This window comes from Diabrotica undecimpunctata, chromosome 6, assembly GCF_040954645.1.
Source record: "Diabrotica undecimpunctata isolate CICGRU chromosome 6, icDiaUnde3, whole genome shotgun sequence".
In the NCBI taxonomy this organism is placed as follows: Eukaryota; Metazoa; Arthropoda; class Insecta; order Coleoptera; family Chrysomelidae; genus Diabrotica; species Diabrotica undecimpunctata.
The window spans coordinates 145392619-145420262 of NC_092808.1; the positions used below are offsets into that span (position 1 = coordinate 145392619).

General features: G+C 31.9%; 1 protein-coding gene across 3 annotated transcripts in view; it reads right to left on the reverse strand.

Annotated features, from left to right (window-relative positions):
• LOC140444039 (LIM domain only protein 3-like) overlaps positions 1-27644 on the reverse strand; it is a 266424-nt gene that overhangs the window by 132855 nt on the left and 105925 nt on the right. Inside the window, exon 2 of one of the 3 annotated variants that reach the window (XM_072535631.1) lies at positions 18606-18701. The exons of 1 other annotated variant lie outside the window; for it this stretch is intronic. In XM_072535631.1, coding sequence (XP_072391732.1) covers positions 18606-18668 — 63 coding nt within the window. In that variant the 5' untranslated portion in view covers positions 18669-18701. Of the gene's footprint in view, positions 1-18601; positions 18702-27644 lie in introns of all 3 variants that reach the window. One more of the 3 variants, XM_072535633.1, reaches the window with a different exon arrangement.

Genomic DNA, 27644 nt, shown 5'->3' on the forward strand with positions numbered 1-27644 from the left:
AAGACACAAAAACAAGAATCTATAAAGCAGCAATTTGAGCTAGAATAACATACACGTCGGAGACAAGGCCTGACATATCTAAAACTAGACGACTACTAGAAACAACTCAGATGAAAATACTCCGACAAATATTAGGAAAAAGTCTGTTGGATAGGGAGAGAAGCGAAAACATAAGAAGAGCATGCAATGTAGAAGACATAAATGGATGGGTAACAAAACAGAAACAGGAGTGGAACGAACACATTAGTAGAATGGCAGAAGATAGGATAGTACGAATAGCACGAGATAAGTCACCAAATGGACGAAGAAGTATTGGCAGATCAAGAAAAAGATGGTGCGATAATTTAAACAATTTTGGAGGCTAATATCTAAGAAGAAACAGGCTGTAAGGCCTACATACAAGAAGGAAGAAGAATAAGAAGAAAGGCCACGTGGTTTTGTGGATTTTATCCCTTTAGACTTTTGGCTGTTAGGGTTATTTACAAAGCAAAGCGTATGTAAGTAGAGAGAAAACTGAAAAGCAATAAGGGAAGCCTATATCTAAAAGATAAAGAACGACTGGAGACAAAGAAGAAGAATATAAGGGTTATATCTAAATTCAAATTGGTTAGAAAAATTACTAAATGTTTCAATATTTCCAATTATATTGTATTAACTAAAATTTAAAATCAAATGGAAATAGTTCTAAACTTAGAAAATCGGTCAGACGTCGTAAATCGTCCGTTAAAAGTTAAAGTGACAACGTTGCAAAAAATCTGACCGTAGTTCTTCTACGGCGTTAAATTGTTGCTTTCAATTTCATTTATGGTTCTTAGTTAGCGAAGGTGCAAAACACTCTGGAAGGTTTGGCTGTTTGTAATTATTTTCCGAAGCACTTTAGTTGTTAATTGCATTTGCATCTTGACAGTTTCTTGTTGGTGGCGTGTCACCACGGTTTAAGGTAAGAAAGCTGCTTTCATGAATTATTCAACGGAGTTATGTACTCTTGATGACATACTTAATTGGATATACGCCATCGTGATTTCAAATATAGATTATTTAACGTCTAAGATCGATATGCTATTAAGTAAGTTTAGCCGCACTGGGGATTCCTTCTCAGATTTATGTTTCGTTTAGTTGTATGAATATTCAAATAGATAAAATTAAGATATCGAGCAAAATGCGTGGTTGGTGATTACTTTTTCAGTTGCCTCTTTAATTACAATAATAAAACGACTCGTTGGTGCAATGAATCAACCGAATATGTTGATGAGCCATTAAAAAGCTTTTTAATCTCGTCACGGTCTCATTTATAAAATTAAATTGGAGACGTTAAATCCATAAATAGCCGTTAAATACATTTCGGAATTGGCAAGAAAAAGTTCGTATTCGCCAAAAAGAACAGCACAGAATAACGAAGTGTTATTTTGTTGTTATTATTATGTTATTTTCAAACTCTAGTTTAAATATTTTCGCAATCTATCACATTCAGTGAAAACTTTATTATTAATTTTATGTATGACATGTTAAATCCTGTTCCTATTAAAATTTAAAAATACAATGATGTAAAAAGCAGCAAAATATATTATTTCACATATTAAAATAAAAAAAATTGTTTTTTTTTTTTAAATATTAAAATAGTAGTTTACGAAAATGATGTCAAAAAGCGATGGGCATCTCTACAAAACAAAAACAGCCCTGCTTCAAACAAATATAGCACACATCTGGCTCAGACACCTGGACTCTAACAAAAAGTAATGAAAACATGTTAGGATGTTTCGAACGAAAATTACTAAGGTGAGAATCTATGGAGCAGTGAATGACAATGGAGTGTGGAGAAGACGATACAACTTTGACCTTTATAGAAAATGCCAGGAACCAGATATCGTAAAATATATTAAGATATGACGTCTGAGGTGGATAGGGCATGTAATGAGGATGGAACAAATAGCCCAGCTACAAAACGCTCCTTGATAGACCTGCGAAATATAACATTACGTGCTTGGTAGAGAACGGTAATGATAGGGATTACTATGACTAAAAAAAAATTATTGAGGAAGATAGAACCCACGCAGGGTTCTAAAGCTAGAATAATTATGATGGTTGCTCAGGCGGGATTTTGAAAAGTGTTTAGTACCGCTGATTATCTGCAAACCATCATAACACAAATTGAAAAAATCACAGAATAAAATGTACTCTTACATATAGCATTATTGACCTCAACAAGGCTTTCGCTAGTATTGAAACTTGGCCCTTTTTGTCAGCCCTGAGGAATACTTGAATAGACTCACGATATATTACATTCATTAAAAACTTTTACAAACAGGCCACATTCCACATAAAGATTAATGAACATACAAAAACTTAAAAAATGCGTCTTGGTAAAGGCACAGATTAACAGAACACTCTGATGGTCTGTTAATCTGCGGTAAAGGTACTAGACGAGGTGATATTGGAACGATAGCACCGTCATAGCTTACCGGCGGTCGGCCCTCTCTCTCTCTGCAATTCTATAAACAGGAGTGGGCACAATCTAAACCATTTTTTAAATTTTTGCATTGATACCAGTTGCTTAATGATTAGGTATCTGTCCATTTCTCGGCAAAATATTAAAAGACATCGTGAAGCATCATAAGAACGATGTGTTTTACTAAAGCGCTGAAGGTTGCCATCATCTCTTTGCAGAAAAATCCATATACTCTCCAAAAACTACTATGGCAAGTTCATTTAACATTGGTGCATTGAAGCGTCTCTCATGTTCTCCTGCAAGCCTTTTGTTTGCTCTGATCGCTATCTTATTATTTTCCAGCATCATTTCTTAGGCTGTTTTGAACAATTGGATCAACTGTTCATGCAAAAATTGCACAATGATCTTCCTCTTACATGCATGATTAATAGCACATCTTTGATTTACTTTAGCCTAATAATTCCTCAAGAAATAAATCTGAAGAAAGTTGTATTCACCATTGACTGATGGCAACAATGCTCCTGCACGGTCCTGTATTTGTCTTTGAATGTATAATATACAAAAGAAAATATTTAAAAGAAATCTTTCTTTGTGAGCCTCAATAGAATTTTGATAGAAGTAGCTTTATATTGCAATGTATGTGTATGATGAATCTCGCAGAAGAATAAAACACCTTAAAAGTTTTATTAAAACCCCGTTGTTTAATTATATTTGCACCAAATGATGCCATGTGCACTGTTGTACGTTTGTATATTTTGCAAGAAATGCTTTGATAGAGGTTCTTGCCCTGAAAAGTGGTGGTTCAGGTGGTGAGATTAGTTTACTGGTACCCATAGGCATATAATACAAGATAGACTGATCTTGCGACAGAGAAAACTGACCTAAAGTAGTCTCTGCATTCCTTTCTAATTTGCCAGGTTTATCGACCATGTGTCCTAAATGACCAATGAGAAGGTCACATGGTTGATAAACGTGGCCCGTTAGACAGAGATGCAGGAGCTGGTGTGCGCCAGTTTTCCCTGCCGCACTGAGGAACTGTATTACAATAGTCAGTATATCTTGTATTATACGTCTTTGGTTGTATCACATCTAAACGCCAAACGTTCATAGATTATTATTACGTTTGATCGTTGGTTTTGTTGTTTAAACTAATAATATTATTATTTTCAGACACCTACAAAAAAAACACAAAAAAACGGCTTCGGCCACCAAAAATATATAAAAATACTAACAAAAACCGGCGCAAGCCAACAAAAAAAAATTAAAAAAACCAAAAAACCCGGGCAAGTAGGGTCCTAAGTCTACTTCGCGGACACTTCATCAGAGTGCTATAGGGGGGAAAGGGATAGTCTGGAGCATTGGAGCGCTGTGGACTAATTCCTTTTTATACACGAATTAATACACCTCGCTCCAATGAATTGTTACACCCGAACGTATCTGTATCTGTATCTGTATCTGTAGAGTAGGGAGGGCGAGTTAACTTAGGTCACAATTTACCCATTGTGCATTTTCCCAGGAAGCTGTCACCCTTAGCTCATTGTCGATCCTGTCATTTCTAGGAAGGTGGACAAGTCATCAAGATACATCTCTCTTATGTGGGCAGGTGTGCGCCAGGACTCGCCCGAACGCGTACTCTCGTATTAACAAACACCCGAACGTAATTCCAAGGGGTAAACAAGTCTCGCAGGCTTGGCTCAATTCAATTGCTTGCTTGCTAGAAAATATCTCTGTTTTAATTCGCTTCATTGAAAATAGATTAAAAAAGCTTCCGTTTGTCATGTAGCTCTGCTAGCTGTATTGTTTAGTGTCATTTTAACAACTCATATCAGTTTTACAGAAATTTTTAGAGAAATTGCGTCATTGTAATCATACTAAATGTTCTATGTTCTGGAGTCACATATGGAGTAATATGTGTAGTTCTTAGATTTTGTTAATAACTCTTGTTTTGGATTAAGTGTAATACAAAATTACTTTGTGATTCAATATAAAAAGAAAAATCACATTTATACACATATTTTTGATACGCTTGTATATTTATGTATCTTCTTCTAGCGGATAAATGAACGACTCACACCTGCGAGCGTGTACATAATATAGAGATTAACAAAAACAATATTTCAAGCTTACAAAAATGGTAAATTTCGATAAAAGTAATTTATTTGAAAGGTCCTGTAGCCTGTTTTGTGTTGTCTGAGGAGAGTGCTTCATCGACGCTAAGAATATTTTCAATTTCGTTAAAAGGCCTGGCCACTTTGTTAACTTCGATTCCTTATAAGAATCGACACTTATAACGACCGAATTATATTGCTTTATTAGATTACTGCTTTTAAGTTATAGCTCCATAACTTAAATTAAGAAGTAAATTCACTTTTTCCGAAGTATCTTGGGAAGTGCTGTTCGGCGAGAATTTTTGCAGAAAATGCAGAATCCATTATTTGATAAATATTATTTACGTGGGTCTAGTACATGCACTTTATTTTTCAGAGCAGCTACTTTTAAAGAAATTATTAAAACTTTTCATCTGCTATTTTTTTCTCACGCTATTTTCTTACAGCAGTAAGTAAATACATTTCATCAGACATTTAGAACTTTAAATTCTATTTATTTTTTTAATTATGGTAAAAAATCAATATAAAATTTAATTTTTTGAAGTTCTATGGAAACGACCCTATCTTACTATTAGACAATTATTATACGATTTAGGCAAATATGCAAAAAAAGTTAAAAATATGTACTAATTTATATAAAATATGCATTTCTTTTAGAGAATATGCATTAAATATGCATTTCCTTTAGGAAATATGCATTAAATATGCATATTTTTAAACATGCATACTATCAATGGAAACATTTATTTAATAATGATATAATAATTATTTTATTTCAATTTCTTTTATGTTTGCTTTTATTCATTTATTAACTTTATCTATTATATTACTATTTTTATTCTAAATTGGCGTCCAATTCTTTATTAAGCTCTTCAATTAACTAAATATCCTATTTAGTTTTTATTTTTCATTTTCGTTCTTCATTTATATTTCCTGTGTTTGACGCCAGTCTGTTCTATGTCACAGATATGAAACAAATAAATTTCTATGTCTCACTTCAGTCAACAAATGTTATTTGTCAGTTGGCAACTCTGCTCTGTCATGTCACCTGTCATTGTCATTTCAACTGTAGAGTTGGATTACTAGTTTTTATATGGTCTTTTGCTTATTTAAGGTGCTTCGATTCAAAATTGATTTTATATTATTAAATTCTCTAGGCAAGTTATATTTAAAATTTAACCAATATCCAGTGCCTTTTTATGATTTCAAATTTTATTCTATTTTTTATACACTCATACATAACCTCTTCGGCACATGTTTCTTTTAAACTTCATAATTCGTCAAATTCGTCCTCCAATATGCAGTTAATATATTTATTATAATGTAACTAATTTGTTTAATAATTTTTATTACCATTTTATCCTTGCCAATTTGCTATTTTCCATTTAATATTGTAATTATTTTCAATTTTCATATGGCAAGAAAATATTTTAAACCACATGCAGTGGCTAACACATAGTTAATTTTTTTAGTTTTTTGGCCTAATTAATTTTCCTGTTCCCCTTTTTGGATGGAACTTTATAAAAGCCTTGTGGTGCACCACACACATGGGATGACAACTGCAGCAGATATGCAGAATCTAATAGCCACTCAGAAATAAAACGATCTCGATCTACATTCTGCAATTATTTGAAGCCAACAACAAGTTATCCAGTGATACCATAAGTATCATATTTTATATTTGTAAAGCTTAAAGGCAAGATTTGCTTTGATTTTTAATATCTTTTATTGTGTGTGTTGTGTGATATACGTCCATGGTTGTGTGTGTTGCCAGCGCTTGCTGGCCAGCGCTGGCAACACACGTTCTACGTGATCCTACGCTTAGATATCAATACGATGTATCCGCTTTAACATTAATGTTATTTAACATATAGATATGTCCCTTTTTGATTCTACAACTCTGATCTATGATTTTAGGTATCTAATCCATGGTTTTGTATTGTTATTTCTATGTGAACAGGGTGGACTCTTAGAAAAATAATATCTAAAGTAAAATTGAAACTATGAATGTAGCAATAAATGTTTTACTTACGTCAAGTGATAGGGATGTTGAACCACTTACCTAAAACAAAAAAATAAGCATCAAAATATTGTTAGATCCTAAAATAGAAACAATTTAATTCTTTTCTAACGATACTTAAAGCAATTTCTTAATAAACCGGCGTTCCAAACGGCGAAATAATTATTTAAAAAATATTTTTAAACTTAAAATCTCATTAATGCCCCTTCTGCATAACATTTACCCAAACTCTTATAATTTGTTTATGATTTAACGAAGTCTGTGTACTTTTTTGTGGAATCATGGAAGCATTAAGATAATCGTAATCGTTATGGTAAATATTTAAATTTCTTCAAGAAACTAATCCAACAAAGTGGGTGGTTTTTAATACTAGCAGAGCCAACATCTGCCACCATCCCAACTTTTGTATCTACTTGTCATCTGAAGTTCCTCAGATAATCGCCTTAATTTGCTAAATGACTTTTACAGCTGTTTAAATAAAAATATCGGTACCGACAGGGACGGCTCGGCCACGAATAATTTTACGAAGTAGAATAGCTTTTAGCTTTAGGTTGAAATTTAAAAAATATTTTGGACAAAATTTTTTAATACAAAAAGAGAATTGTTTTGAAACTATAATTGAAGGGGTGAGTGGATGAAGGAAGTAAGTAACAAAAGTAAGTTTTTGAGAAATTTAACTCCAAAGTTTTATTGCTGCAACTTTTTTATTAATCGATTTTTTAAGCCGATTTTTTTTATTCTCACAGGTAGGATATGTATAAATTTTATTGTAAAAACAAAAATCCCCCCGATTTTTAAAAACTTATTTGAAAAATATATATTTGTACTTACCTCTTTTATCCAAAAACTTTTTTGTGTTAGAAATTATGTCTATGCCAAAATGAAGGGGGTATGTGGACTTACCTCCTTTATCTAGGATAAATATTTGCATTTTCTTTTGAATAAGAGCTATAACCAGGAAAAAAATAACATGGATGTCAAGTAAACACTTATATTTTTGGTTTTACAAAAGACTGACAAACACTGAATTTCTAAGCAGCTTTTGAATCAGTCTACGGATATTGTACCACCTTCTTAAAATTTTTGTTGCCCTATGATGGCTTCATAATACCACTTATCCCTTTCTGGAATGAAGCAAAGCTGTTCTTTTAGATTGTCTACCTTTTCTTTGTTTAAGGATCCAGTATTTTGGATATGACTTGGAATGTTGAATTCTTCAGGTAGAAGGGATGGGAAATTTTTCTGCTTGAGGATATATACCATTTTGAAAGGTGTGTAGTAATCGTAAGACTTCTTGAAAAGGTATTATTTAAAGATATCTACGCAAATCCACTGTATTCCAGTTTTGAAATTAACCTTTTTATTAAGAAGATCTTTTTTTTTATTCATTAGTTTCATGGTTTTCATAATATTTTCCGTGTCTCTAAAGTGATGTTGCATGTCTATCACCATATTTTTCTTGGTTGAAGAAACAATCACATCACGATATTCATCAGGGATGTAAATGTTTTGATGTTTCTTTAGTCGTTTCTCAATACGTCCAAATGCTCTATCCGAGTCTAAGTACGAGTGTCCTACCTCTGGAAACTTGTGCTCAATCGTTTTAAAGATGCCTTTGTCCACAAGATACTGAAACAAATATACCATCAAAAAATTTTTATTTTGCCCGGCACACGAGTCCGTCCACAAAACTAGATGATATTTTCGATTGTTCGTAGAAAACAACTAAAATTTTCCGAGCTACCTCTGGAAGCTTGATTTTCGGTCCATGTGCAGAAAACGGTTTTTTCCACATTTTTGGTTATTATGTGGATTTCTAAGTTGTAAAACCACATTTGTCTAAGATAAAAGGCTTTCGAGGTACTAAGCCTAGGTAGGTTCATAGTTTGCTTTAGATCCAATGTTACATACACAGTGTTCTATGATTTGCTAGCAAATTCTCTATCTGCTTTTTGAGATTCAAACGCTGATTTGTAATTTTCAGCGTGCTCTTCATTACTTTTGCCAGAAACCAAAAGACAGATTAAATTCATTATTAAAAATGAATCGGTATGTAGCCTCTTTTATTTGAAATTTTCATTTCTTCCGTCAGTTCGGCATTTGTCTAGGTAAAGTTTATGCATTCTAGGGATCGAAAGTTGCGGTGAAAGATAGTTTTTGTGAATATTACAATGCCTGGAGTAGTGCGACTCTTCTGCTGGGAAACTTTAAATATGCTCAATGACGTAAGCAGCAACTTCAGCAGGGGTCTTGTTAGGTCTGACTGCGTGTTTTCCCCTTCTGTCCGGTTCAGGATCATTTTTCCCTGATTTTATTGAAGTTTGGATTAGGTCAACCTTTTTCAAGCTGATTGCAAACAAGGAAATGAAAGACCGTTTGCATACGGTAGTTTGTCGGCCACTACAAGTTACATTGTATTGGTAGGTGGCAGTTTTATGCTTTAATGCTCCAGTTTTCTTTCTCATTGGTTCCCTTTTTTTAATGCTCTTAAAAAGAAGGCAGTTTTTTGCATTTACATCTAGTTTGTAGTAGGAAGAAAATATTGATTCCCTTTCTTCTACAGTTATTGACTAAGAACACTTGTAACGGCAATTTTCATTGCACAAAATCCCAGAGTTAACGGTTTTAGCGGGTTTTACTTGGCCTATTTTAGAAATGTAAGCCAGACCACTTTCTCTGCACTTGGCACGTTTTCGTGCTTTCCATTCTTTAATCTTTTTCTGTCTTTTTCTAGTTACTTTTACTTTTAGTGGAAATATTTTTTTCTTGGTTTTAGTGGAAAAATTAAGAGCCTCTTCATTTCCATTTTCAGGAAGAGCAACGATCTCATCATATGGAATTTACTTGTAGTTCAAAACTTTTTATTCTTTGTGGTATGGATGAAGGAAGTAAGTACTTTATCTTGTTACTTACCTCCTTCATTCACTAGATATTTAAAGTAGTATGATCAATTACCTCCTTCATACGCTGGCTATCTCAGTTATTTTAAATCATAGAAGGCTGGGGATAAGTGGAAAATTAAATTTAGCACTTACCACCTTCATCCATGCGGATAACTCATTTTCTTAAAAAATGTCACTTACTCCCTTCATCCACTCACCCCTTCAATTATGTAATAAATATTCCTCTAAACTATGATTTATTAAAAGAAAAACCTGAGTGTGTCAAATAAAATTAAATTTTTAGAAGAATTTTTCACCAAGTAACAAAAAGACAAAATTTGTTTAATTTGCCAATGTTCTGTATTTTGTAAACGAATTTCGAAGTGGAAATTGAAACCTCAAAAATAAACATTTTAAGCTTAAATTGTGGTTTATTCCCATTAAAAATAGTAATTGCAATAAAATGCCACAAGAAAATAGCTTCAAAAGACATATGTGATAACTACCGAAAAATAAATAACAGTGTAATCTTAAGCGTTTAGAGAAAATTAATAAAAAAGGCAATAGAGGCAGAATACAGTGATATGTAAGCCGAAGAACAAGCTGACTTTATAGCAGGTAGATCTACTATTGACAATCTTTTTACGATTACCCAACTTATAGAAAAAGAAACAGCACGAAACCAAGCAATATACCTTCTATACGTGGATCTTCGAAAAGCATACGACAGTGTACCACAGCAAATGCTATGGGAAGCTTTAGAAAAAACAAACACCAACGTAACTTTAATCAAGGCAATGCAAAAACTCTATAAAAACAACACGAGCAAAATAAAGATTGACCAAGAGATATCCAAAGGGTTTATGGTAGACAAAGGACGCAAATAAGGATGCTGTCTATCCCCGACTTTGTTTAAGATCTATTTGGAGCAAGCGCTGAAGACGTGGAAAAGGAAATGTATTGGTATGGGAATCTAGGTCTAGTATCTAGGCATACACATAACCAATGACGGCAATTTGGATAAAGAGGATAAGCACACAAAAAAACCAGGGAAGACAAGTCATTCGGCATTTGAACAGCATACTGTGGGAAAAAACAATTTCGAGAGAAAATAAACACACAATCTATAATAGCATGGTCAAAAACATTGTTACATAGGGAAGTGAAATACGGCAACTGGAGGAGAAAGCCATAAAGACAGAGACAGAACGGCCAGCGAATGTCTCTGAATTTGTATCTACATGAGTCTCTGACGACGCAAAAATCACTACGCATGAGTTGATGTTAAATCATATCAAAGGATCTTCAATAACCAATAAAATAAAATATTAGTGTTCAAAAACATCTAAGACCTGTAAAGAACTGTCTAAAGGATATACCTAGTTATATTTGTTCAATATTGTGATATTATCTTTTATTCTAAACAAAATTGTATATTTATTTAAACTGCCCAAACACTAAGTGTGGCCACCTGCTGTGCTTCTTGTATCTTCAGAATTTGCTTTTAAACAAACTTCCACATTTCATTTGATGAAATATAAATGCCATCCTGTGGTTTCGGCGTGGAAAATGTTTTTAAAACATACGTTTTTATTGACGGTTACACCCCTGTGCCTAAGCTGCATCTTTGACATGCTGAGAAAGGGGCGATGTATAATATCCTAATGACGATGCTGACAAATATTTGTTTTAGGAAAGTTCAGATATTAGACAAGTCTTAATCCGATGAAAGATTTAATATTCCTAGTAACGTAAAATTTGGGTATGGGGCAAATTATTTAAAAATGTTGTGTCTACCATAAAAAATAGACAGGATGTTGGGTTGGTAGCTCTAATACTATCTATCTAGATCAGGAAAATAAGCAAAATAGTTATCTTGATAAAGACTCTAACACATTCAGTTATTTGACAAGTTTTTTATGTAGTTTAGGCATATACTTTTATTTTTTATTCCTGTAGTGAATTAGATGCAGGTTTCAATTATTAAAAATTTCTGGTCCTTTTGATATGTTCGCTTAAAAGTAAATATTAACCCTGCAGCGGTGGCGCCAAGTCTCTGAGACCCAAGCGTCGTACTAGACGGTATAAAAAGAGTGAGGTTTAAACTATGAATTTCGTGCCTTGGCTCTTGGTAGCTTGGTACCTTACTAATATTTATTATTGCATATTGCATTGACCGTCGAGCCGAGAACTTTAGTCAGATTTTTATCTTTATTGTTATGGCCTATTTGGGTTCATTAGACTTGACGCCACCACTGACGCCATGACTGTATCTCATGTAAAAAATATAATTTTGATACTTCTTGTCTGGCTGATAGTAAATTCATTATCTTCATCCAACAATTTAGATAACATTTAAACTGTTTGATGATTTGCTCTTCAATACACTACATTTCAGTTGAAAACCTTAATTAATATTTTAATTAAACTCTTACATGTAATTATTACCATAAGCAAAGAAAAACTAACTGTAGCATGTCTATTTTTAATAATAATATCCATGAAAATTTAAATATATACATAAAGTAAGATATCGTGTCAATAAAGTAATTTTTCTTTTTCGCATGTTACCGCGATAACTTACAAGGGCGTTAACTGACTCCATTCTCTTTATGATCTTTATACATGAGGAAGTATTCTACTTAGGTCATTTTACAACGGACGTAGGTTACGCCCTTTTGAGCTATAACGATACCATAGTTCTATATCTAAATCTTTATTCGCTGCTTATTCGGTTTCTTGCATGCGGTCCGAGGGTGATAAGTGCTAAAGGGTTTTCTAATTATTTTACTGTACACTTTAATGCATTATAATGTATATATATATATATATATATATATATATATATATATATATATATATATATATATATATATATATAGTAAACTCTTAAATATTGGGGAAATCTGCAAGAAAGACTCTAATGTGTATCAATTGTTTCGCCGAACGTTTTCGATAATTAATTTGGCTTCTTCAGGGCTGAAAGAGAATAAATTATAATTAGCTACCATATATTATCTATTAAAACATTATTGATCTTACCGTAACTTAGAATTGTAGAGTTAGAATATTAAAAAACTTAGCTAGTAACATAGTGGTGTTTTTTGTTACTATGTGCAAAAAAAGTTTTTTTTTAAGGTTTGAAATGTATGGTAGCTTTGAACTTGACACGTAAAGGCTTACCCAAGGTTAATCGAAAAACCCAATGTAACTACATTTAAAAGAAGGTAATTCTTTGAATTGTCGGCAATAACTAAATTTTTGATTTTTAGATAGTTTAAAAGTGAGAACAATAAATCTAAAAGAGAGTTCATTGAAATGTCATATATTTTCCTTAACGATTTCTCCATTAATGTTAAGAGTGACATCAAGAATCTAAGCGATATATACCACTTGTTACTTAAATCAGATACCAAGAACAATACTATATCACAGATAACTAACTTGACTGATATATCCATTAACAACTAACATACCTTTATAATTAATTTTCATTAACACAAAAAATATATAACATTCCCTTGCTTTTCTTAGATACATCTCAATAAGATGCAATTATACATGAACAATATAATATAATTAAATAAAGTAAATCAAAATAATATTTCCCTATACTGGGATTTAAACTTATTCGTTTTTTACCAATGAACCTTAACGACATAAAGATTCATAAAAACAATGAAGTTATCAGCGCTTGCGTTCTGGCTAAAACAGAACCTCACTTTTAAACTATCTAAAAATCAAAAATTTAGTTATTGCCGACAATTCAAAGAATTACCTCCTTTTAAATGTAGTTACATTGGGTTTTTCGATTAACCTTGGGTAAGCCTTTACGTGTCAAGTTCAAAGCTACCATACATTTCAAACCTTAAAAAAAAACTTTTTTTTCACATAGTAACAAAAAACACCACTATGTTACTAGCTAAGTTTTTTAATATTCTAACTCTACAATTCTAAGTTACGGTAAGATCAATAATGTTTTAATAGATAATATATGGTAGCTAATTATAATTTATTCTCTTTCAGCCCTGAAGAAGCCAAATTAATTCTCTTTGGCGAAAAATTTCGGCGAAACAATTGATACACATTAGAGTCTTTCTTGCAGATTTCCCCAATATTTAAGAGTTTACTATTTAACTAATCTGCAAAGATTAAATTTCTTTTCTATATATATATATATATATATATATATATATATATATATATATATATATATATATAACAAATTGTTTTCGACCGTACTATTTTGAATATTGATTTATAGTATCAGCAATCGGTTTGTAGGAAATGAAACTCTATTTGTTCTATCTCAATATTTCGTCACGATTTTGTGACTTCTTCAGGAGAAAACTGTACATTTATTAGAATAATTAATTATAATATATAAACAAAGTGAATATTTCAATACTTAAATTGAAAAAGAGTAAAAATTTAAAATTTTTTAACATATCTAAATACATGACATTTTAGTTTGATTTTTATTTAGGAGTTATGGTAACCGCAATATTTTATAGAGTGAATTCCCATTGTAGAATTTTTAGTGAATAAGATAAAATAAATAGAGATAGAGACTTCTATTTTATTTTACTAGCCATTTTCTTTTTATATAAAAAATCTCGTAAAATTGAAATGACTTGAAATTATGTATTCTGAATAATGTGGCAGTCAGAATCGTAATAATAAAATATCATTATTATGCAATTATATCACTACATCTCCAGATTTTACCGTGGAAGAAATAGACCACAAGTTTCTGGTAAGTGATCATTCTTACTTGCCATCTGACCAAGATTTTGGTATAATAGAAAAAGAAAAGATATTCCATCCACATGTATTTATACCCCAAGACTGGCATACAGTGATAAAGCACGCTAGAAAGAAAATCCGTTCACAATAATAAGCATGGACAAATCAATATTTTTTCTACGAAATTGCTTGAAAGTAATATAACCAACAGAAAAGTTTCTGAATCAAAAGCCAAGGTAGAGTGGCTTAAAATTCAATGGTTAAGGTTTGGGAAAGACTTTCCCAATACTCTTCAATATAGGTATTAGAACAATAAAGGTGTTTATTTTGAAAAAGTGGATCTTAATAAAAGGAAATCTGTTTCCAAGAATACAATGGAATTGCCACTTCTGTATTCAAATGGTAATACTATTAATGAAGCTAAAAAAAGATCTTCTTCAGTTAATGGAATTGATACACCCTATACAACATAAATTTTATAAAAACCTGAGATCTTCAGCTCAAGCAGCCGGAGGTGAAGTAATTGGTACATTTGACGACTAAGAGGATTAGACATTCTAACTTTTGATATTTTTATACACATTCTGTGGTGATACAATATCGAGTGTATTATTTTGTAGGATAACCCATTAACTAACTAAAAATATTTTAAATTTATCATTATTGATCAAATTTATCAAATAAGTAATATCTAACATACTTCCATTCATTAAAACCAAAAAATATTCTTAAACAAGGTTATAGTGGATCCCCTAATTTTCAATTTTTTTCAAACCCATTTTCTAACATTATTAATATTGGGGTTAGTCCGTTATTACACTCATAGCCTCATATATGATATCTTATATACTAAAACGCTAAGCCCTTTTCTTGTGCGCAATACTCCTCCTAAACGGTAATAGATAGGAGAATAATTTTTTCCAATAATTAAACAGATTGTTGAGTAGATTCCCCCTAAGGTTTAAAATTTAAAAAATTCGAAGCGGTTTAAAAATGGCGGCCATAAAATGAATTTTTCCTATAGTAAAGTATAGGAATTCAATATTATACACAATGCAACAACGCGTCAATTCTCGAATGCTGGAATGCACCAACAAGTGTTTCCACTTAAGGAATAACGATAATGACCACTCAAAATTCGGGATCCTCCTGTCTCCGATTTTAATTTATGGGGTCTGTTTTACACTATCTGATGAGTTAATATTTTTTTATTTTTATGTTTAGTTAGAAAGTATTCTGTTTCCAACAAGTGCAGCGTATGTGAGGTGTTGTGATTGATATTTAGAGATTTAGACTACGTTTTGAGTTTAATACTTGAAGAACTAAATAATGAGGTAAGCATTACTTTGTTTTTAATTTATTAGTTAGAAATATATTATTAATTTTGTTGGGAATAAGACACAATTTTACTTTAAATTAGGTTTATTTTAAATAAATAAATAAAAAATAAACTTATTATAAAGTAAAATTGTGGCGTATTCTCAAAAAAGTGGAACAGTAGGCGGTAGTGTAGACTAGCGCGGAGCATCATACTGTTTTCTGTATTTCTTAAATTTAAATAATATTTAAATATAAATTTAGTTAGTTAGTTAGTTAGAGTTCTCAAACCGACTTCTTTTTCTTAAACGTGGCATTTTACAATCTAAAATATGCAAAAAAAGTTACTTCCGGTTTTACTTCCGTGTTTTACTTAAGAGGGGCGGAGTCTAACAATCATATTGTTTCCGTTTCCTAATGTAAATCTTCTTGAAAATCCTAAAAAAACTACTGTATCGATATAATAATAGTCTCCCGTTTTATACCGCTTCGCGGCTTTGGGAGTATAGCAGGGTAGTCTGCTATATCTAGGACCTACGGTATACAAGGAAGGTAACATGGCCAGTGCTACGCTTCAACCGCCTATTATTACCCCTGGTTTTACCCAAGGTACTCATTTTATTCAGGCTGAGTCGACCTGGGGCCTATAGACATTTTTAAAAATGTCTAGTTGTTCTTGTCGGCGGTAGGATTCGAACTCCGGACCACCGGCGTGCGAGGCAAGCATCCTACCGCTTGCGCTACGCAGGCCCCACTACTGTATCGATTTTCAATTAAAAAAAATTGGCGTCGATACAGTTTATTTTTAGGATTTTTGGAACATTTACACCAGGCGACGGAAACGATGGATCGTTAGACTCCGCCCCTCTTAAATATCAGCAAAACTTACATCAAAACTCGATGTCGAGTTGGTCCGCTAGTATATAACTTAATAAGAAAATACCATTGTTCAAAAATCGCTCATTTGAGAAACGTACGGCATCAAAAGAATTGCCCAATGCTATAGAGCCTTAGATGACCGGACCCGATGTTATGCCAGAATATCTTCCAAAAATTGTCGTACGCATCTGGATATCGATATTAATTTTTCTTTGCGCATGGTCTTATAGACGCTCATTCAAACCTAGCTGTTTTATGTTCTCTAGTAGGTTTTTAGGAATTGCATTAGTAATAGTGGGAATAATAGGTATCTCTTAGGTACTTTGCATGTTCCATTGTCTTCTTATTTGTATCCAAGAACTCTGTAGTTGGCGAATTCTTGTTGTACTTAACACACATGTTATTATCGTTGGATATCACCATATCAATACCTGTTAATTGTCTAGTTAGTTTAACAATTAGTATAAGATCCGGTCTATTATCTGAAGCTTGTTGGTCTGTCCGTATATATTGTAGTTGTAATTCTCAAGAATACTGTCAGATACATATTGGTAATAACGGAAATGGTTGGTTTTAAGAAGTTGTACTTTTTAAGCTCCCATTTAATGGAATATTTTTTCTACTGAGTCACGTCATTCCTTATATTTAGTTGCATCAAATGCCTGGCAGCGCCTGGTAAGGTGTTGGTTTCATTTATATTGGAATTTGTTATTTTGCACTTAAGGATGTTGACTATATATTTAAGATAATCTTTGTTTGGAATAACATGATCCTGAATAGCAACTAAAAAATCATTTTTTTTTATCTGTTCTTCTCTTAACCAATAGCTCGACGCTGTATTGTAGATATTCTTAGCTGACTTCTTGGGATGATGTCCAAACAAAGGTTTGCCCATACAGATGCATTGGTAATAAATTTGACACTTCTACACTATTTTTTTTTTCATATTTCAAAACCCTTAACTGTAACCCTTAAATATACCATTTTATTCCAAACTGTTTATATTTTTCGTTTTATTTTTATGAATCCAGGATTACTTAAACTCTCTAAATAAATCGCATTTATTAAAAAACAGGAATAACGAAAAAAATTAGCACAATAGTAATATAACGGCCACAATTAGTAATAAAATCATAAGATGAAAATGGAGTTTAAGTGTGTCCCGGAATAATTTATTGAAATTGGAAAAAAGCTCGCATTAAGTTGCTTTTAGAGTAGTCAAGGAAGTATTTTAAAGGCTACAATGCTTTTATAGTAGAACGATGAAACAAAAAGGAGGTTAAAAGCCCTACGCAAAAAGAATGTTATTGCCCATTTATTGTCTTTGTTATAAAAAGTTGAAATTTAAAAGGCAAATTTCTGCTAAAATTTATATTTAGTAAAGTTTTCAGATATCCACATTTTTTTAAATTATACTTTTTATAAAAGAAATATAATAGACTCAGAAGAACATCTTGATTATTATATTAATTGTAATACTACTATATTTCGGGTTTCTAGCGGCTTAAAGCCTTTCAGTGATAATCAATGAATAAGCTTTCACAGAGCTGTGAGAATCTGTATTTCATTGTACTATCGATCCATCTGCTGACTCAATTTTGCTCATAACCTTTAAATTCGCAGTCTTAGGCCCTTTGGAATTTATGCCACTGTGTTTGAAATATTTCTTTGGCTAGCAAGTGATTTAAAGCTAATAAGCAACTCAGTTTAAAGTGTGTCTTGTCTACTCCATTATTCGTGGCTTTACACAGCATATTCTGTTTGCCGTTTACCACATCTCTATCACCATTTCTTCTTGTCATATATAGCTTCTCCAGCGAGGTCTCTTTCTTCCATTACTTTTTTTATTTGTCCGTTTCACTGTAATCAAGAACATCCCATTTTCCTTCCTCTAATTGGTTTCCATTTCCAAGTTCTCTTGTCTCGTCCATCCTTCGCATATGGCCATACTATATTAATTTTGTAGTTTTGGAAATTAAAATAAATAGGCATTATTTGAATTACACAAAAGATGATAGGAAAGGAGAATAACGTTGCAGATTTAGAATGAGTTTCATGAAAATACTCAAGCTACTTATTTTATGAAGCTACTTAGCAAGCACAGTAAAGGGAACTTGTAAATATTTTTTTTTAATGTAAGCAAGTAAGTACGCAGTGGAAACGAAATGAGGACAAACTATCTAATATCGCTCTTATTGCTTACCTACCGAAGGAGCTCTGAAGCGCCGAAGAGATGGCCTATTCTGAACAGTTGGGTCTCCAGATGTCATTGCCCGATTTTCAAACTAGATTTGTTACCCCGTCTACAATAAAAGAAATATGTCACGATTTGTTGTTAACACTGATTTATCTTATTTTAGAAAACATTTGCGATGGCGGATTAACCATTTAAGGTACAGGAAACATTTTAAAACAAAATAAACGGTAAAGTTTGTAGATTTTTTTATTACATATCTACAGGTAACTTTTTTATGTGTTTTTATAGCATCTAGATTCTACAATTAGCTCATATAATACAACAGAATAACGAACGAGAAAGAAATTAATAAACAAGTTTGAAAATATCGCTCTTCTTCTTCTTTTTATGTAGTCATGGAATGTGCCTGTTTTTCAACGCGCTAGTGACTCACCTCTTCAGCGTACCAAAAGCCATTGCACACGCTTTCACTTGATCTCGCTCTCCAAGCTAATTTATTGCGTAATTTGTTCTTTTCAATTACTACCTCGGTTAATCGTTTTTCACTTAAGTTTTATTTAATCAATTTAAAGTCATATGTGATAATCACACACATACAATATTGGCATAATTGCTGTATATTCTGTACCCTAATACGGGTTATTATATTTTCAGGATTTAGTTTACCATGTACCGTTGACCTGAAGATGCATAGCAAATTATAGTATGCGGAACCGGTCTTTGGTGGTAGAATAAATTGATTGTGAGTCAGTCATATTCTTATTTCTTTTTACCTACCACATTTTAAGAGGTTTAATATTTTTTGACTAATTGCTGAAATATATTTAATGTGATCCTTCCAGGTTAGAGCTTGATCAAATATTACACCTAGATATTTATTCGTTTTTAAGTCGGTATTTCCTTTTTCTTTTGGTCTCTTTGAGAATATGATGCAGCGAGTTTTAGATAAAGTAAATTAACAACCGCTCCTTTTAGACCATGATATAAATTTATTGAGTTGATCTCATAGTAATTTGGCAATGCTTTGTTTCCCTTTAAGGTTGATTCCTACCTAAAATCCAGATACTTCTTTTATTAGTAGGTTATTTTCTTCCAGACACCACAAACGATAAGTATCTGCTTTGTTTGGCGACTTATTCGATTTTAAGATGGAAAAAGTTATAGCTGTTTTCCATAATTTGGGAAATTCGTGTTTAGTTCATGTACGATTATTTATTCTTAATAATATTTTTACAGCTTTTTCAGGTAAGTGTTTCAGAAAAGAAGCTAAGATGTCAGACCCAGGGATGTGTCCTTTAAAGAATCTACCATTTCTCTTAGTTATCTGATTGTGATACGTGCATTTATAGGTTCATTATTGTTAACTATGTTAGTAGTTAGAATTGGTGAATGTTAACTTGAATGTTTCCGCAATTTTTTCTACGATTTCTGCATGTTTTGTTATTGACGATTTATTGTCTATTTCTAATGAATCTATTCCTTGATATGAACTAGAGCCTGTTATATTCTTTATTTTTCTTCATGTGTTTGATCAAGGTGTGTAATGATTGATCGTTTCTACATATACCTTATCCAGGATTTTATTTTAAATCTTGTGGTAGCCAGTTTGGCTCTAGCCCTACTTCTTTTAAGTTCAATTAGATTTTCTAGGTTCTTATACCGCTTGTATATAAAATAAATTGTTAGAATAATTTTAAGATTAACAACTGTAATAATTAGTCATAAGTCCTCTTTATAATAATTATATATACAATATTGTGTGTGCCAATGGCCATTGCAACCGAGACATACTAATTTAAATAATGATAGTATCCTTTTAAATTTATTTGTAAGAATTCGTTTCTTTAGTAATTGCGAACAGTGTAAAATCTGATAGCCTCTGCTGTAAAATATTGGCTTTTGTGTAGATTACAAGGCTAACTTAGGTATTCGTATAGTTTTTACCTATTTACCACTACCACTATATTGATTTGAATATTATTTTCCAAAAGTAATTTGGAACATACGCAAAACTTTTTAATTAAGAAATATCATACCTTATTATTAAATAAAATGTGGCTTAAATTACTATTTTCCTTGTTATTTTTGTTTTTTCCTTAATTGGTGGTAAATAGTACTTATAAGTTCATTAAAATACTGTAACAAACAAAAGAATAGAACATTAATGGGAATATGTTAAATAAACGCAGTCGCAGATATTACAGAGAAAGACTATGGGAAAAGCAGTTTAGTAGAGATCCCGGCCAAAGGTGTGCATGTGTGTTTGTGTGTGTGTATTGTGTATATACACACAAACACACACAAGCAAAGAATATTCAATCTTCAAAGGCAATACCTGAATCTTCTTCTTAAGGTACCTTTTCCATTACTGAAGGTAACTACAGCAAATTGATCTCTTCGACTGTTCTAAATAATGAATAAGTGCCTATGATTGTGCAGACACTTACACTCCTCAACGACGAGCTTTTTCTTGTTCCTAGACCTCTTCGTTTTCCTTCCTCTTTCCCTTCCCTTATGAGTCGTAGGAAGTTGTATTTTTCTCCTTTGTATATATGTCCTAGAGACTTCGCTGGGCTGGTCATGTAGTAAGAATGGAGACAGAAAGATTGCCGAAAAGAGCCCTAGGCACAAGACCAAGGAAGGCCACGGAAAAGATGGGAGGATGAAGTGGCAGCGGACGCGCAAAATTGGCTAGACGTGAGAACCTGGAGAAGATCGGCGAGGGACCGACAAGGTTGGAAGCATAGTTTGGAGGAGGCCAAGGCCCGATTTGGGCTGTAGCGCCATTGGAGATATATATCCTAGATAACTTGTTTCCCTGTTTATAAAACACTCATATCACACTATTATTGGTCACGTGCTCTATCCAAGAGATCTTCAGCATCCTTCTAAAGACCATATCGGTGTCGGATATCCAATGATAAAATGAAATTTTTAGGAATTTTTTTGAAAAGTCGACCTTACATACTCTATAAGAGCTCCTATTTAGACCTGGTCAAGATCGTTTGTTATCCAGCAATCAAGATACTGGCATCATTGTACGGTTTCTATCTATTTGTTATAGATATGATTAATGTCGGCATTTGGTGTACGTGGAACAGCCATTATTTTTGTTTATTTTATATTTATTTTTAGCCCTAGAATATGTGCTTCCCCGATTATGGCATTTATAAATATAAGAACAACAAAAGCCAAAAGAAAAAGCAATTACACAGCCAGTGTATACAAACTTAAATGTGGCGACTGCCCAAAAACTTACATCGGTCAAACTGGTAGAACTTTTTTCAAACGTATAGCAGAACACAAAAGGACTTTCAATAATAAAATGACGATAAAATTTCTTTTAATGACGAATTTTAAATTCATCACATCCAAAAATATATCACTTGGGAAAGACACTCTAGTAAAACAGCTGAGGTGTTAATAAATTTTAATCAATTTGGTGGAAGTTTTACAAGTTTTTACAAATTAAAAAGTTTTCATTAGTTTGTTTTATTGTTAGATAAAATGAATTTCCATCAAGTAACAGTCGAATTTAACAGTTAGTCAAAGTTTAAAGTTACTAATTAACGTATATGATTATGATTAAATTGTTCTCATAATACTTTTCCAATACATTCCAAAATCTGCAGGATCCATTATTGCTATTTCATTGGATACAGTCCATTTTAGCATGCAGTATGGTTGAAGGTAATAATAAAACTCATTATTTTTACACAAATAACAACATCCGTATCAAAGTCTAGGGGTTTCAATTCGTTCGTGGCTTGAGAAAACCTATTTTTTGATATAATCGAATTTCTTTTCTTTTAAAAGTCCTGTTTTCTTGCTGTGTGTCGACCAAATAACTTTTCTTTGGCTGTACAGTCATTCTTTGTTAAAAACACAGTAAATACTTGAAATTTATACCCTTGAGCTCGGTAGATATCTATACATAAAAACAAAATTACCATAAAAATGGAATCGTGAGCTGGAAATGGTGAAAATTTAATTTGTTTTGGAATATTTGAGTTGAAAACAATCGAACCACCAGTAAACTCGAGGAGAATACTTATAAGAAATGTGGTCAAGTCTTTGTAAACAGATCGAACAATGATTGACGATATCCGAGAAAACTCACGAAATAGCTACTTTTTCGGTTCTCACAACTTACATAAATAAAGATAATCATCCTATGTCAACAACATTTTCCAGCTTTTATTTAGATAAGGAAATAGGGCCGTTCTACTCTTACTGAAATTGCAATTTGTTAGATCCATCGATTTAGATACCTCTAAAAGACACCTATATAATATGCTAACTCTCTTTTTTTTTCAGAAATATATTTAGCAATGATCAATATTTGCTAAAAATTAAGAACAAATACAGTAATAAATCAGCTATAAAATAATCGAATTATTTCAACTTGAATAAAATATTGCTGGGAATGAAATATTGGAAAACGATAACATCGAAGAAAGCTGGGAAAAACTCAAAAATAATATAATTACCGCAGCAACAGAATCACTTGGAGAGAGGAAAGTAACAAAGACTAACATATCAAAAAAGAAAATACCATGGTTTAGAGAGGAACTGAAGACAAAATGTGAAGAAAAGAAGAAAGTTTTTTTACAATAGAGAACACAACCAACACAACAGGCATATAACCACTATAAACGAATCAGAATTGAAACGAATACTTTAGACAAATAAAAAGGGAACACTGGCAGAGCTTATTAGTTGAGTTAAGGCTGTAGTGTTTAGTTTATTGTTTCTTATACTGTTTTTATGCGCAATAATTCGTCTTTGTAAATATTGATGTGTCTGTCCAATATATTATGAGTTAGTCTTTACAATTAATTTTAGAAACTACATCTGATTGATTATCTTTATTGATGATAGGTTCGAGTTGTTTTGACAAATATTTCTTGAATCTTTTAGTGATTTATGTCCAACATTCATATTATATCTAGATAACATTTTTGCCATTTGTTGGGAAAAACCATTATTACATGGATAACTAATATGCTGTCATTTCTGTCTAAAAGCTCGTGCCCCATCCACACTATTACTTGAAACTCATCTGATAATGAAAGAAAGAAAGAGAAACTGAAAAATAGAAAAACAGGACATCTAGCAACATGTTTTCTGCTAATGAAAGTGGGCAGACAAATACGGAAACAGGTACCAATTTGGAAATAGTTATGAAATAATGAGACAGCACAATTTAGTGTTTCTTCAAATCTTTTTGTTTAATCTTATTTCTTTTTAGTTTTATTTTACGACGGTAAAAATATCTTTAATACACTTATTGAAAAAAATTTTCTTTTCTTAGGTTATTTAATTTTTTTAAATCATTTATGAATGTATCCACCAATAGTGTAGATTTCATTTAAAATATATTTATCGTTTTATTCTTAAGAAATTTCGTCTTACAATATGGTTTAACGTGAATTTTTTGTCCAATCCTGTAAAATATTTTTATTAGTGTTAATGTGAATGGGACAAGCCGTATTTCAATCTAGAAATGGCTGAAAATTGGATTTTTTTCGAACAACTGATTTCTGAAGTTCAAGGCAACATTCAGTTATTCATAGCCCATCAGTTACAACAAGTCTTTGATTAAATTTAGTAAGAAATCTGTTAGAAGGCGAGTGGAAGCAGAAGTGGAGTGAAGTGAATTCGGGAGAGAAAGAAAACAAGGTAATCTCTCCTGAAAATCTCTGATATTTGATCGTAGTTTGCGGGCGAGCCGCAACGGCGCAATTCCAATAATTGAATCGCTCTCCAATAGCCGTAATGCGCTAATAATACGTCATAATGCTCGATGGTATCGCCTGATGAGATTGCTTTGTTTCGTTTAGCGCTGGGGATCCTTACTCCTGACTCTCTCTCGCTCTCGTCAAGCCAAGAACTTCTAGACAGATTGGTTAGAAGATCTAATATAATTTGGGCGAATATTGGTTTTGAGTGTTCCTGAGATATTAGTTTAAAACCGATCGAGGGGAAAGAATAATATTGCCGATGGAATTGTATGAACACGTCGTTCATGAATACTTCTGTTTCAAAACATTTCAATTTATAAATAACAAATTATAAGAATCTTCTAAAATGTAATTTTATTATAGCTATCAAAAAATTATCCAATATATATATATATATATATATATATATATATATATATATATATATATATATATATATATATATATATATATATATATATATTAATTCCTGGGTTTGTCGGTCTGTTATAAATGAATTACTTAATTATTGCTTAAAAGTTTCGACTATTTACCATTTCCAATAAGCTCTTTAATTACATAAACATTACATACGGCAGGTACTTGAAAATACAAGTGGCTCAGGGTCGCACTTTAAATATCTATCAATGGTGTATTTAAAAAACAACTCAATATCTTAAATTATGATACATATTGGACATATTTTTATAAAAAGACTGATATAAGTGTTATTATTGATAGAATTTTGATCTTGTTTTATGTGAATCATCTCCAATAGGAATCTATTTAGCAAATTCCCATCTGTCAACATAAGCACGTGTTGATATTCGCCGTCTCATTCGTCAAGAGGTTATTAAATATAATTTATTGCCTTAAGCCAGACAGATTTTCATGTTACAGATCCAAACTTGCCAGCATGTTTAAATTCAAATTGTATCGTGTTGATTTTTAAGTTAATATATTGTGTTATATTTATGTTATAGTTATTGTTAAGTTATTTAATGGTCGTGTTATTTTTTAGAGTTTAGTTTAATTGTGATTTAATGATTAAATTTCAAGAAATTCTTACACTAATAGTTTCAAAAGTAAATATTTTTAAAAATCATATGATACAGATCAGTACGACCCTGTTTGGTTTTCCCGTGCTTCTATTGACAATTGGGAATATGTAAAATGAATACGGTTTATTGTAATTTTGTTCTTTTTCCAAAATCTGTACATTTTCATAAGAATAAATAAAATTAAGATAACTATGATGGTACCCAACGTTCTGAAAAGACATGAAGGTACATGAAGAAGAAAAAGTACATTTTCAAAATCAAAAGAATGGCTATTTTCTAGAGAATGCTTGGATAAGTGTTTCAATTTGTTGATTTGTACACTTTTTTTGTGTGCAACAAACCTTCTGTTTTTAACGATTTATTTCCAACATCGATGTCATATTTTGCCAACATTTTTGACATTTCTTCAGAGAATCCATTAATCTATGATAAGAATGTATGATATCTGTTTTTATTTAGTAACATTACTATTATTATTGTTAGGTATGGATTGGATTTGATTTGGATTGGCATCGGAATTAGATTGATTTTGGTAATGCAACTTTTTTTAAACTATCTATATGGTTGTAAAATCCTATTGAATAATTATTTTTTTCTGAAATGCCTAACTTTAACTTTTTTCAGATTTTAGGAATGGTAGTGTGGGCTAGATAGCTTAGTTGCTCTGTTAGTAAGGCTAAATATAATACTTCTTTTGAGTTAGAGGTGTGGTTGTATTAAAATTTTGAAAGATTTACTTTCAGAAAACACAATGGCCCCTACTCGACACTGCAAACCCATCTGCGTTGCTCAGAAGACACCAGCCAACTAACATGCGGTTGTAGTTACGAGTAGGGATCATTATGTCTCCTGAAAGTAAACCCTGATGGGGATATTTAGCAAGTACTGTCGCCACCAAATTATTGTAGAATTTATTATCGGCATGTCATTATGACGTCGTTTCTATTTGATGGGATTACTAACAAAAGCAGGTAGCAGATGTAACCATAAACAAATAGTCCATTGTTTTGGTCTACTTGTTTATGGTATATACCTCTCGAAACTTAACGACAGCACTTAAATACAAATTAATACTTTACTGTAATAAGCTTAAGATAAGGTTTTCTGCAATAATTTGTTGACAACTATACTTACTGATGATTTTAAAATTAATATTTTATTATTAACATATACAAATTGCATTTTTACTTCACTACTGTGGTTAAAAGCCAATTCTTGGAACTTTTTTATTTTAAGTTTTTATATTCCTCTTCTTCTTCCTTCTTGTAAGTAGGCTTTAAAGCCTGTTTCTTCTTCAATATTAGCCTCCTGAATTGTTTAAATTATCGCACCATCTTTTTCTTGGTCTACCAAGACTTCTTCGACCATGTGATGACATCTCATACTATTCGTACTATCCTATCCTCTGCCACTCTACTAATATGTTCGTTCCTCTCCTGTTTCCGTTTTGTCACCCATCCATTTATGTCTTCTATATTGCATGCTCTTCTTATGTTTTCTCTTGTCTCCCTATCTAACAGACTTTTCCCTGATATTCGTCGGAGTATTTTCATCTCTGTTGTTTCTAGTAGTCGTCTCGTTTTAGATGTGCCAAATCTTGTCTCCGCCGTGTATTGTCTATGTGTAGGTATAATTGCTGCTTTATAGATTCTTGTTTTTGTCTCTTGTCTTAGGTATTTGTTCTTCCAGATTGTGGCATTAAGAGATCCCGCCGCTTTACTTGCTTTTAAGCTTTGTTGTCGTACTTCTTTTTCAATATCTCCGGAACTAGTTATATTTATTCCCATATATCTAAATCTTGCTTCAATCAATCAATTTCGATTTTACATCGTAGTGGGTATTTAGATGTTGTCATACATTTGGTTTTTTCTGCTGATATTATCATATTATATTTCTTGGCTGTTGTATTGAAGCTGTGTCTGTATCTTTGGAGCTCGTCTTCTGTCTCGGTGATTAATGCGGCGTCGTCTGCATAACATAATATTTGGATTTCTTTGTTCCCTATTCTGTAACCATGACCTTTACGTACTGCTTCTATTATTTGTTTTTATATTCATTTCAGAAATTTACCCCTAGACATTTTATATAACTAAAAAAAAATTTTTTGCCCAAGAAATAAAAAATAAATAATATAGGTAATTTTCTAGAATTTTTATTTTGAAAAAGATTTTTGAGCTTTAAACGTCCAATAAAATATTTCTGATTTATTTGTGGGTAATCCAAAAAAATTAAAATAATTAAAATGTAAAATGCCACAGAATGCCA